Source organism: Rhamphochromis sp. 'chilingali' (genome assembly GCF_963969265.1).
Source record: "Rhamphochromis sp. 'chilingali' genome assembly, chromosome: 17".
Lineage (NCBI taxonomy): Eukaryota > Metazoa > Chordata > Actinopteri > Cichliformes > Cichlidae > Rhamphochromis > Rhamphochromis sp. 'chilingali'.
The window spans coordinates 27,052,913-27,066,002 of NC_137944.1; the positions used below are offsets into that span (position 1 = coordinate 27,052,913).

Here is a 13,090-nt window from a genome sequence, read left to right on the forward strand (position 1 = left end):
TTCTGTCCTCACATTTGTCATATTTTCTAGTTTAACCTGATAACATAAGAAGATAACAAGATATAACAAGGTAACCTGACTAAATACAAAATGCAGTTTTTAAATTGTGTTTTTTAGGGAAAAAAGTTTAAAAAAAACATGTAAGTATGACAAGTATGCAAAAAACTAAGAAAGCACGAAAGAGCCAAATACTTTCCCCCAGACATAAAAAGCTACACAAACTTGAGTGAATGACCTGGATATTGAGTCTGTAGCTACATCAGCAGCATCAGTGTTTAGAGTCCTGAGTGTCTTCACCTAGCTAAGTGGGTCATGCATATTTTATCTCTCCGGTAATGCTCACATACATTTGGCCCTTTAGTACGTCAGTATGTGCTCTGTCACCATGTTGGATAATGTGTCCAGCTCTGAAAAGAACCTCAGATGTGCATTAGGAGGATGTTTGTGTGTCTCTGTATTATATTTCCTATCACTTCCATCCATCATGAAGCGACATATAATGATGACCTCAATCTTAATTGTTAAGCAAAAAAAGCAAAAGGCTTTTTCTAATCAGACTTTTTAAAAAGCTCCTCTTTAAAAAATGTATGACGCTTATCTTTAGCCTCACATAAGCCAGATGGGTTCCTCTTCTGAGATGTGTTCATGTGAAAATTCCCCACATTTTCCAAACTTTTTTTTATTATACTGCTACTGCTATAATTTCGGGTTTGTTTTCTTTCTGTTTTCTTTTTTTCAGCCTGGATCACTGGCCTCCTGCAGTGAGAGGGAGGTCACATTAATTGTTAATTAGCAGCAGATAAGTCCCTGTCATCTTTTAAACAGGGGAAATATGATTGAAACAGCGGGTGTGCAATATGTAGTGCTCTTCATGTTTGTAATATTTTGTATATTCATGTTTATTGGTAACTTTAAGATTACTTTGGTACTTTTTAAACCTGTTTTTAAGTGTAATCTCTATGGGATACTGTTTTCTTGCAGACATATATGCTTAAATAATACACGCTTATAAAGATATCACGATGTTTAAAGAAAATAAAGCTTTTCACTGTTACAAATGGTTAATTAACATGATGATAATTGCTGTAATTACACCGACAGTGTTGTTATGACAGCCCATCCCACAGCAAGCCGTTTTCAGCTGCTGAGGAGTCATCTGATGGGTCAAACCATTCAGCGGCTCCGACAGTTAAGGGGACACTAATGTCCTGCGTCTGCGGATAAAGCCAAAGAGAAATTATTGTAAATGTGAAGTTTGACCTTCAGAAGACTTTCGTGAAGTATTGGCTCTTCTGTGGCGTATTTTTTACACTCGCTGTGTAGATGGTACAGTCCAGTTGTCCGGCATGCGGTTTTTCGCTGCCAACGAGGTTAAGCCAGAGCAATGCGAAGAGGAAATAACAGGAAATGACACAATCCTGCCTTCAAAATAACAATCTTTAAGCTTTTAGAGTTCGAAAGAGGAGATTAAATTAAATTGAAAAAAATAAATTAAACGAATTAGGACATTTTTAAAACGTCTGTTACAAACATAAATAAAAATTTAAGGGCTCAAAAAATAACTGTAGGTTTCAAAGTAATTGAAAGTGTACAACACTAATAACAATAATCGGAAAAAGAGGAATTTTAAAAATGTTTTTTAATCACTAGTTGTAAGATCCTCACTGGATTTGCCTTATTAATCATTACTTATTGTAATAATACCCTGGCTGGAAATTAAATCATAAAAATAACAACAAAAAACCCCAGTAAGAACCAAAAAAACAAAAACAAAAACAAATTAAAAATATGCAAAAGAAGCCCCGCACTAAATAATCAAAAAGTAAATAAACCCAATAACCTTTTACCTGCTGTAAGAAATGTATTTCCTGTGTTTTCATTATTGTATCTATTGTAACTAACTAACTCACTAACTAACTAACTACCAACACATAACAACCCGCAGTTAGAAACACCCTCCAAATGTTTTTCTTACTCTGACTATAAAGAAGTACATAGATATTCTGAAAATGTTCTATGTATACTCATTAGACCAAAAAATAAAACATGTTTTCTTTTTTCAGTGGCAGAAACAAGCTTCCATGGTCATCACATGTACATTACAGTTTATATAGCACTTCTCTACTTCTCTAACTTAAAGGTAATTTTACTGTAAACCTCATTCATCTACCCAGACAATCACACACATATAAAAGTGCTTGTTTCTATATCTAAGCATCTTGTCAAATATTTCAAATAGTTGCATCTGTATCTAATGTTTGCACACACACTGTAAAGGGGAATCTCGGGGTTCATTGTATAAGGATACTTCAACCTGCAGACTGGATTAGCCGGAGACCTAACCCTCTTTGATTGGTAGATGACTACTCTACCACCTAATGCGCATAATAATTAATTTTGGAAAACTGAAATGCCACTGAAGTAAAGCGTTGATCAAGGATGTTTTATTTTGAAAATCCTGACCGGAAATCTTTCCTTCCTATGTCTAACTTACCTACAGCTTTTTATTCTCACACTGTAGATTTTCCAGCAGAGACCCACAGGCTCTCCGGACGGAACCGAGTCTCTGCTTTTAAAACACACCCGGTAACATTTTATCACTTCAGAGACTCGGCGCTGTTTTTCCAGCCGGATCCGCTTTTATTTCCATAGATTTTTTTGGCCACTTTTCCCTTTTGCTCGGCTTGGATTTTACAAAGGGCGTGTTTGGGAGTTTCATCTCCTGTACTTGTGCGACTCTGAGGAATGACAGCAACTGGAAAGGGTCTGCGATCCGCCTGAATGGAAACAATGGATTATAAGGACCTCGGACATAATTTCGAGGAGAAGCTGACACTAACAGACAAGAGTGAGTATTTTACAGTCAGCATAAGGAAAATGGGGGTTAGAATAACGGGTGGCAGTAGGGTGGAATCTGATTATTCATTACATTAATGTTATGTAAATAAAAAAAATGTTATTATGATTATAATTATAACCCCTGTATATGAAGCGTGGTTTCCCGTCTAAAGACATGGTTGGATAAAATGTAAACTCAACAGCTGAAGCAGTGTAGCCTATCAGATGTCTCCCTCTGACATCTTAAAAGAGGAGATGTGTTTGTCCGGCCACGCCAACAGGCGGGTCCTCACCAGCAAAGATCCGGGAAATGCTGCACTGAGCTGTGGTCTTCATTACCAAACAAGTCAGTGGCGGTGTACTGGGTGAAAAATGCCCCACGCAGATATATAGCAAAAATGTATAGTGTAGACTCACAGGAGAGAGACGGTGCAGGTGAATGCATGCAGCTCAAACAGAAAATAAATAAATAATCGAACGGGAACTCAGTGTCATGCTCAAGAGCACCCCGGATACTGGATGCTGCAGAATTTCTCACACATCTGAGCTTTTTACTGGTATATGTTTATAACAAGCAGTTGGAATTAGTGACCCCAGCTGTGTCGTTTACTGTACATTCATATTGATGCCAGTTATCAATGAACATAATCGATTAGGTTGCTTTTTTTGCTTAAAAATCCAGAAAAAAGGTATTTTAATTAGGCTTATCTCACCATGACTCTTTTGTGCTGTATTAAATGTGTTCTACACATTTTTTCAGTAGACTGAGAAGAGAGATTCAAGTTTTTTTTTTTTTTTTTTACTAATTTTTAGTGCAGTTTTGATTTATATATGCAACAACCCCACACACTATAAACACATGAATAATTCATCCAGCCTATGTGCTTTTAAGATATAAAAGCACTTAGGATGAGCATCATGCTGCACACCACTATCATACATATTTGCCATTGACCAGTGCTCACTGGCAGTAGGGGACTTTCTGTTCATTGGCAGCCCACCCCCATTTTCCACTCAACATGGAGAGCTCTAGATGGATGGAGCGAAGGAACGTCTGCTGCAGCAGCTCTTTATCACTGCAAAAGGCATGGTGCTCGCTCCCTGGATGTGTGGGTGTCTGTTTGAAGAGGAATATGAGCGACTTATTGAGCAGACATGAAAGTGGTTGTTGATTTGTTATAGTTACACTCCTGAAATCCTGGGGCCACTGTGTGTGTGCGTGTGTGTGTGTGTTTGCCATGGTTGACAACTTTTAAGTAGCTGTTTGGTGCCTTTTCTTTTGGACATCATACATGCGTTGTTTTGAACTATTGTTCTGGAGCAAATTCACCCATCAGTGTGTTATCTAAGATGGCAACACTAGATGGAAAACAAAGAGTGTTTTGGTTCCAGGCCCTTTGCAGAGACCGCCGCACGCAGCAGGGTTGACCGGCATGTGACGTTTATCAGGAATGTTAGACACCGAAAAAGGCAGGGGCGTTAGATAAACAGAAACATTCTTTCTCTCTGACTTCTATCTGAGAGATGGGAGTCTCATTCTTGCGCAAAGAAAGAGCCAAAAGAAAGGCCTGCCGGGGATTGTTTGTTTATGGCGGCCTGGTGCGCCTGCAGGGCTGGGAGAGGGGATTGTAATCCCTTATCAAAGTGGTTTATTCAGGTCTGAGGTTGGCAGACCTTTGGTTTAGCCCCTAATGCATGTTGACCATCCAAATCCCTAAAACACACCACCCTGCACAGCCCTCCTTACCCCTCCTGACCTCATCTGCTCGTCATTCCCCATCTACAGTAAAACCAGTCAGCCAGGGACATTACGCCATATATCAGAGCCTTGTTTCTGTGCCTGCTGGTGTTTCAGAGAAAATGCTAGTTTGGGGAAAATGAATCACAGCTACCAGACTCATTCGCTTACCCAGGGAGTGCTGGAATCAAGCTAAGCCTCTCCAAGACATGACATGTTCAAAGACTCTCTGTTTGTGGCTCACAATAGGAGTGGCACCAGTTTCCTGCAACGAGTCAATTCACTTTTTGTGCAATGTCTTTCTAAAGGAGTTCACACTGTACATGCTACAACTCCTTCCTACCTAGTTTTAAACCTCTTCTTTCCTGATATCTGCAGTGCCATCACGTTGACTTTTTCACCCCCTGTTTAACAGTAGTGAGCGTCTCTGTTTGGAGTTAAATGCTCCTCTGTGGAAGTAATCATGAGACGTGGACTCCCTGTGGCACTGTGAGCTTTCCCAGTCATGCTGACGTTATGTTCTTGGAACGCTTTCAAGATCGCAGGCAGCCTGGAAATGTAGATTTCAGCCTAGAAACCTTTCACTGCCGGCTTTAGATTTGCCTCTATCCTCCATAATTTAGCAAAGAAATAACCCTTGTGTTCAATTTCCAGGTTGAAAATAAAGTGTAATTGAATGAAATTTAAATTTAGTTTTATTTATAAAGTAACCATTCTTGTCTGAAAGAGGTTTAAATTGTGAGTAAAGACATTACTTTACTACACAATCAGAAAATGAGCAGGACCTAGGAACTATGGAGGAAGAACTCCCCTTTAACAGGAGAGACCTCTTAAATGAGAGACCTCCAGTCGAGACAGGCTCAGGTAGGGGCAGCCATCTGTCTTTACTGATAGAAAAAAAAACTTAGAGAGATCACAAACAACAATCAGAACAAAACACAAACTGCAAGAGAGAGAAGACAAGCGTTAATGATATGCAGTGGTGAAAAAGACTTTTATTAGTCCAAAAATAATAAAAAATTGTGTTTGTTTTCTCTGAGCAACAAGTCAAAAAACACATTTACTATAACTACAAAATCAATAAGCTACAGAAAATCAAGGTTTTTGCAATAACCCTTTAATCTAATCAAGACCATAAACAGCTGCTGCTGTGTGGAGTGGTAAACCTTTGTCACACAGCTAACATAAGCTACAAACATTAGCCTGTTTGGCTTCCTAGCTTGCTATGCTTGCTACAGTGGAACTAGATCCTACAGTATCTGAATTTAGTTTTATATAATTACCAGTGCTGTCAGTGTTAATATCGTTAAAATGACGTTAAGGCCATAACCGCATTAGCGCGGCAAATCTCAGTTAGCGCGGATCGCCCTGTGCGTGGGTCTGCACAGCGCTAACACGTTAACGAGCTAACCATGCTAACACGTTATTGATTAATAATATTTTGGGGGTAAATCTGTTATCACTGTAAAGAGTATATGCTCCATAACAATGAAGGTTTACAGGAGTAGCAGTGCAACTACCCACTCAATTTTTTTATTTGGTCCGTGTCTATTCATTACAGTTTATCTTGTTTAATATCTACATTAATACAGAGCAAAGTTATTTCACCAGGAGTAGAAAAACAACCCCAGAGGACAAAGCTCCTCTCATCTCCGGCATCCAGACGGGGCTCAAGTTCTCACAGCTCTGCCAACTGTGTCTCATTTATGTCCCGGGGGCTTGAACGCTTGTAACTGCAGGTGGGAGGGATGCGTGTGGAGGGCAACGGCTAGGATGACTCTGGGAAACTGGATTGGGAGTGTTGTTGTGGCTTGATCGTCTCCTTGAAGAAGAACGGAAGGAAGGAAGGATGGAAGGAGGAGACTAACAGGAGCGCTAACCTCTGCTGTCCACGTCAGCATCCTAGTGACCAGATGCTATAAATCACAGCCGTCACTCGGGAAAGCAGAGGAAATGCTCCTTTCTGCTGCTGACTATGAAGAAGGAGAGGGAAGCAGGTTCCTGAGAGCTTATGCACAGATTAGTCATGTTTCCATCCATATCCGGCATTCAAAAAAGCCGAATCCATGAATGGGTCATTGATATTAATAATCCGTTTTGCAGCATAATCCTTTTAGAGAACGTGTGAGGCAGGGTTAGTCATAAAGGAGGCTGTCATATCACATTTAGATTAGAGTCAACGAGGTAGCAACACCTACACTTCTGTACACATCTGAGACTATTTTAGAGATAATGTGGGAGGAAAAGAAAACATATGCTTAATTTATATGTTCTAACTTAATGTATGAGCAGTCAGATTTCTACCAGTAGTTGTTACAACTAAGAGAAATAACTGCCTAAGGCACAGCTTTGCTAGAGCAATATATAGTTAATGGCTGTGGCCAAAGTTGTATATATCTATGAGTAAACAACTGCTTTCAAACGTTTAACAGCCAACCTACCACCCATGTAGATAAATAAAACGTAAGAACCATCCCTTAGCTATGTTGCCATAGGCTCAGGCTGATGGGGGACTTCCCAAGTCTCTCTTTCCTGTCTCCCCGTGCTCTCTTTTCTCTTTGCCCTTATCCCAAAACTAGCAGCCCCGCCCTGATCCTGGAGGGGCTTGCTGTCTGATTCGAGATTCAGTTTTTTAAATATCATAGCAACAGTTGCTTAGATGAACTTCATATTGTAAGTAAAGACCTTACAATACTACAGAGAAAACCCAGCAATAAAATCAGATATTATGAGTAAGCACTTGGCAACAGTGGGAAGGAAAATCTCCGTTTTACATGAAGAAACCTCTAGCAGAACTAGGCTCAGGGAGGGGCGTCCATCTGCCCAGATACACTATGGAAGATAGTCAGAGTTTATTAATAACTAATGATAAAATGCAGAGTGGTTTATAAAAACATAGTGAGTGAAAAAGGTGAGTGAAGAAGAAATACTCCTGCATCATGGTAAGCCCCAAGCAGCCTAGGCCTATTACAGTGTAACTAAGGGTGGATTCAGGGTCACCTGACACAACCCTAACTATATGCTTTATCAAAAAAAATTAAGCCTAATCTTAAAAGTGTATGCTGCTTTCCAGATACCTCGGAACACAGATGTCAGAACGCCACTCCCCAGTTCAGAGAAAGCTATCAAAATCAGACCTTGTTTTGGTTTTTAGCAAAGTCAGAGCCATTCAGGTATCGCAGTACAGCATAATACTTATTTTTTGCACTTAAAAAGCACATCAATAGATATATACCTGATCAGTGCTATGCATATGGCTTGATTTTTGAGTAAAAAATACACAACAGTGGCAGTACTGATTAAAAGTTTACAGTTTTACTACTGTGTGCGTTCAGTGTCCATCATGGTTTGCTAACTCAGGGTATGTTCGTCTGCTCCAACTTTAGAGTGGGAAATCCAAGTTGAGGGGGCGTTTCACAAATAACTTCCAACTGGGAACTCATGACTTCCAACTTATTCAGGAATGCACCATCAGCATAGAAAACATAACTGCTTCTGTGAATGGGTATCCATCCATCCATCCATCCATCCATCCATCCATCTTCTTACACTTATCTGGGTCTGGGTTATGGTGGCAGCAGTCTAAGGCCAGACCTCCCTCTCCCAAAGTCAGCAGAGAGGTGTGATCTCTCAGCATTCCTGCGTCTCCTCCAGGGTGTTGTCCAGTAGGACATGCCTGAAACGCCTCAACTAGGAGGTGCCATTAGCAATCCTAGCAGACGTCTCAACCATCTCAATTGGCTCCTTGAGACTTTTTTGTCTTGTCAACAAAACAACACAGTGATCTGCTACCCAAGTCCAATGGATTAACCCTATGAGCCCTAAGTTATCACAGTTGGAAATCCTAACACCAACTCCATATTTTGGAAAAGAGCATTCAGAATGATTATTGTTTTGTTCTTGGATTTCAAAGCTACTAAAAAACAGTTAATTAAAATAAAAAATACACATGCTGATTGCTTAGAGGCAGAGCTAGTGCTGGAGTTGGCACAAATCATGACTTAGACCTCAGGGAGTGACACAGGGATATTGTTTTCCAACTTAGCAACATAGGACAAGGCCACAAAGTGGGCTCGTGTGGCTGGATATATGTCTGAAAAGACTTATATTTATTTTTCTGTAGATTATTGATTGTTTGTTAAAAAAATTCATGAATTTTTCTTTACTCTGCAACTCAGAAAACAATCAAAAGAGCTAAGCCAGATAATTTCACTGAACTTTTCTCAGTTTTATCAAAACTATAACTTTTTAGAAACCTCTCTTTGATGAATAACAATTTCACACATTTTTTGCTTTTTTATTTGATTTTAAATGTTGTCCAAAGATACATGGAAAATAAATAACACAGGCAAAAAAAAAAACAGTCAAAATTATCATTAAAACATGGAAATGGCTTTCCAAAGAGTAGTAACTCCTTTTATATTTCTTGTTAATTTTCAAAATAAAACACTAAAGCAGTATTGAGCTTTGATACCTTACCCTAGTTTTAGTTGAAATTAGCCTTTCCTCTCAGCGCTGCTCTGCACTTCAATGTAGCCTAAATACTCTGAAGACTCCCTTTGATGTATGAGAAGGAGCCTACAGTATTGATTGTGTCCTCGGGGCCTTTTCAGTGAACTCAGAGGTGCCCAAGGCAGAAAAAAACTGCCTTGGGCACCGGGACTGTCTATTAACATTTAATAAATTTGTATTAATGGAGCCAGATTCATCTCTGATGCCAAAGAGTAGTTTTTTTTAAGGGGGGGGAGGGGGGGTTATTTATATTTCGCTTCATGTGCTGCAAAGGAAACCTAATCTGCTCAATCCCTTCCTTCAAATAACATATGTCTTGTTTTTATTTTAGATAAAAATCTCATTCAGCTGTATCCTGTATTTTACCCATGCTGCTTTGCAACATATCCTGGATGCATTTGTGGATGTGCGATTTGGACCTCGGGGAAATCACTAGCAGATGCAGCTCCTCTCTCCTGCTTTGAAGTGTATGTGTGTGAGGAGATAACAGCCCTGTTGTAGCTCCGCTTCATACTCACTTTAGCAAACACGCACACACGCACATATAAACACACACGTGTCCATCACCGTGTAACGTCCCTGTGACAGGACCCACAGGCTCTAATATCAGAGTGCAGATGATGTGATGGCGCATGCTGTAAGACTGCAGATGATGATAATAAAAACACATGTATGTGGGCAGCCATCTTTGCTTTGCGATGGTCACCAGACAAAATCTTTCTTTTTGATTTTGTGAGAAGCCACGATCATGAGGTTTGTCAGATGCTTCCCTCTGTTTCTCGGGTTTTTCTGCTCTCCGCATGGTTATTTTGGAACTGCAGCGTTAAACCAGTCAAACTGCAGCTTTTTCCTGCTGCACCAGTCGATTGATTATCTCCGCAGCCTCCTACAGTTTCGTAACACCGCACCGCTTCTTCCGTTACCCACTGCGAGCCCTGGCACTCCAGCTAGGAGCTCATTGTGTTTTTCTGTTCACTGAAAAGATCCTTGAAAAGCCCTTCAGTTAAGTGGAAAAGGAAGAGCTGCAGAAGGCTGCAGAAAACGAATAGCGGACGGGTTTTCTTCTAACTTTCAACTTTGAGTTTCAGCATTTTGTTTGATGTGCCTGACGCTCAGAGCTGCAGTAAATCACGTAGAGGCTTTGTGGCCTCACTGAGGCATCTTTTGTCCTCAGGCTTGTTGATTTTTCTCAGAAATCACTAAACAGCTGATGCTTTTGAAGCAAAACAGTAAAGCGTTGATGCTGCAGCACCAACTTCCTGATGATTTCATTCACTCATGTTCATGTCATTTATAAGATGAAGGATTCATTCAGTTAAGTATTGTTGGCTCATATATTACAGCAGTTGTTATGGAAGGGATGCAAAAAGTGCATTAAAAATTAAAAGATCCATGAATTATTTTTACAACCACATATGCATCCTGCTGTTTTAACTGGTTTCCATTTTTACTGATTTACAACCGTATATGTGTCAGTTTTTCATCGTTAGCTCGTCTAGCATCTTGTAGTGCAGGATTTTAAATACTCATTCATTCATTTATTATGGATTTAAAAAATGCTGAAATATACCAATTATCTTATCCCTGCAGCCAGTGGCGTCGTTAGGCCTATTTTAGGGGTGCTGAAGCCTCCCTAAAATATTCTTAAGCCCCCCTAAATAATTTGGTGGGGTTTTTTTTTTTTTTTTTTTTTTTAACTTATTCGATATTTTTTTTTTACAGAACTTGCAGACAAATTCAATATAAAGATGCAGGAATATGAGTTTAAAGAAATAATAATATAAACCTGTCGCTATTCACACAAATATGATCATAACTCGGTTGGTCCCTTTCGCTTTACATTGTTAAGGTAGCGTCAGTGCTTCGTTATCCAATCCCTTCCAGTTGTTCACAGGGGACATCCACATGACTGAAAATCCAGTCCTCGTTTTCACTGCTACTTTACACTCCGCTCGTATACACCTGCAGAAACACTAGCGTGCATGTGGCAAACGGCAAGAAATCATAGATATACGCAAGTTTTTCAAGAAAGTAAGTCTTCATCACTGGCTGGTAGTAACAATTAGTTAGCTCCAGCTAACAGCAGAGAGTCCCATGTAAATAATGAACCAGGTGCTCCCCATTTTGTAAATAAAAACATGGCTAGCGCACTAAGTTAAATTGTTAGCATAATGTTAATTTCTGTCACTCGTTTTAGCTCTGAAAAATCCAGCTGAGCTCATTCAGGTATGGTTATCATCAGTGGAAATAATAATAATCACTCCATCCCCATTAACCTGTAGGAGTCAGGGCAGAGGAGCACAGAGAGGCAGAGGGGAGAGACGTCTGCTGGAGAGGTGAGTCAAAGGATGGAGTCATTTGTGATGGAGACAGTCTGATTAGAATTTTATGGGACTCAATATGGATATGAAATATGAAACATTTCAGTCACGGTACAACATATAAGACCTGTTTAACTTGAGCTTTTATTTAGGAGAGTCAAGGTTAGAAAGTGGAGAGAGCAAAGAGAGAGAGATATATATAAGTCAAATTAGCCTGACTCACATATTTTTGAGGGTTCTATTTTAATATTACTTCAATTCAAGTAATTTAGTAATATTTTTCAGGGCTTTAAATTGCAACCATTTTAGTCACATGCGTGCTCAAAATATAATGTTTGTAACTTCAAAATATTTGGGAGCAACAAATTAGGGGAGAGCGGGGTAAGTTGTCACACGGGTAAGTTGTCACACTGTTCATAACTCCAACACTAGAGGCTCTATCTCAAAAATGAAATAGCCACTTTGTGTGACTTCTTCTTCTATAGTCAACCTCCTGTTCACATGTGGTCAAGACTGCTCTAATCTGAGGTGAGCACATCTTTTTTATTTTTTTGACCTAAAACGAAAAATAAATCACTTTAAATTTTCTTCAGTACAACTTTGTTAGGTATAGATGTTACAGATTATTATTTTACACAAAATAGAGGAGACATTAACGTGTCTTTTGATACTTCAGCTGATGTGCTATGTTGAGCTAACCCTGACATTTAGCCAAAATTAGCATAAATGTCAGTTTGGGGCAAGTTGTCTCATTAACTTTGGGGCAAGTCGTCACATGTGACAACTTGCCCCAGTACAAATAAATGCTCCAAAAAATTGTGATATTGTAATTCATTTGTATTTGTAATAAGGTTTTTGAAGAAAGGAAGGAGAGGCAGGAATTAAGGAAGGAAGGAAGAAAGTAAGATGGTTCGAAATTATCAACGAAAGACAGAGCGTGGCAGAACACCACCTGACATTATGTTAAAGGAAGTCAGGCAGGTAAAGATGCAGAACAAATCAATCACAAGTACAGCAAAGGATTTTGACATAAATTACCGCACTGCAATTACTGACAAAATGTGTATTGGATTGAAATAATTGTTTTTTTCCAAATTCTCTTGGCATAATTGTTCAAATTTCCAGTTTTGGTTTGAATTTAACAATTAAAATCAATAATCATAATTAAGTATTTGTGTTCATATTTTAAGATAATCTAGTGTGACAACTTACCTGCCGATGGGGCAAATTGTCACAAGTGCACATTCTCCTTTCAACAGTCTACAACTCCGTAATGAGATAAGATATGAAAATGTAATCAATACATCATATGTGCCCGAGACTTCCGTCTTTCATTTGGTGAAACATTTATTACGTTGTGATGTATGGTGCTCAGTAAAAGTTAGTCAGTGTGAAGAGTGTGACAACTTACCCCGCTCTCCCCTACTGTGGAGCGGGAGCAGAAGTCATGATATTAGCAATTTACATTACAATTCAGTATGTTTTAATGTATCTTGAAGGGTGAGGCAGAAGGAGTGGCTGAGGGAGAAAAAGGTCAACAGGCAAGTTCAAGTCAGAGAGAGCAAGGAGAGACAGAGGAGCTGCAGCAAATAGATCGAGAGGCAGAGGAAGATCAAGTTATTACAGAGAGAGGAGAGCAAACAGGCCAAGAGAGGGAAAATGATGAAGCAGCTGCAGCAAC

The 13,090-nt window shown here is 39.4% G+C and overlaps 1 protein-coding gene across 11 annotated transcripts in view; it reads left to right on the plus strand.

Moving 5' to 3' along the window:
- The first annotated feature begins 2,506 nt into the window (after window positions 1-2,506).
- The window catches only part of LOC308384019 (uncharacterized protein), a 59,486-nt gene continuing 48,902 nt past the window's right edge, over window positions 2,507-13,090 (plus strand). For 9 of the 11 annotated variants that reach the window (XM_080862306.1, XM_080862309.1, XM_080862312.1 and 6 more), the window contains exon 1: window positions 2,507-2,848. In XM_080862306.1, coding sequence (XP_080718432.1) covers window positions 2,782-2,848 — 67 coding nt within the window. In that variant the 5' untranslated portion in view covers window positions 2,507-2,781. The remainder of the gene's footprint in view (window positions 2,849-13,090) is intronic. The other 2 variants (XM_080862315.1, XM_080862316.1) reach the window with 1 other exon arrangement.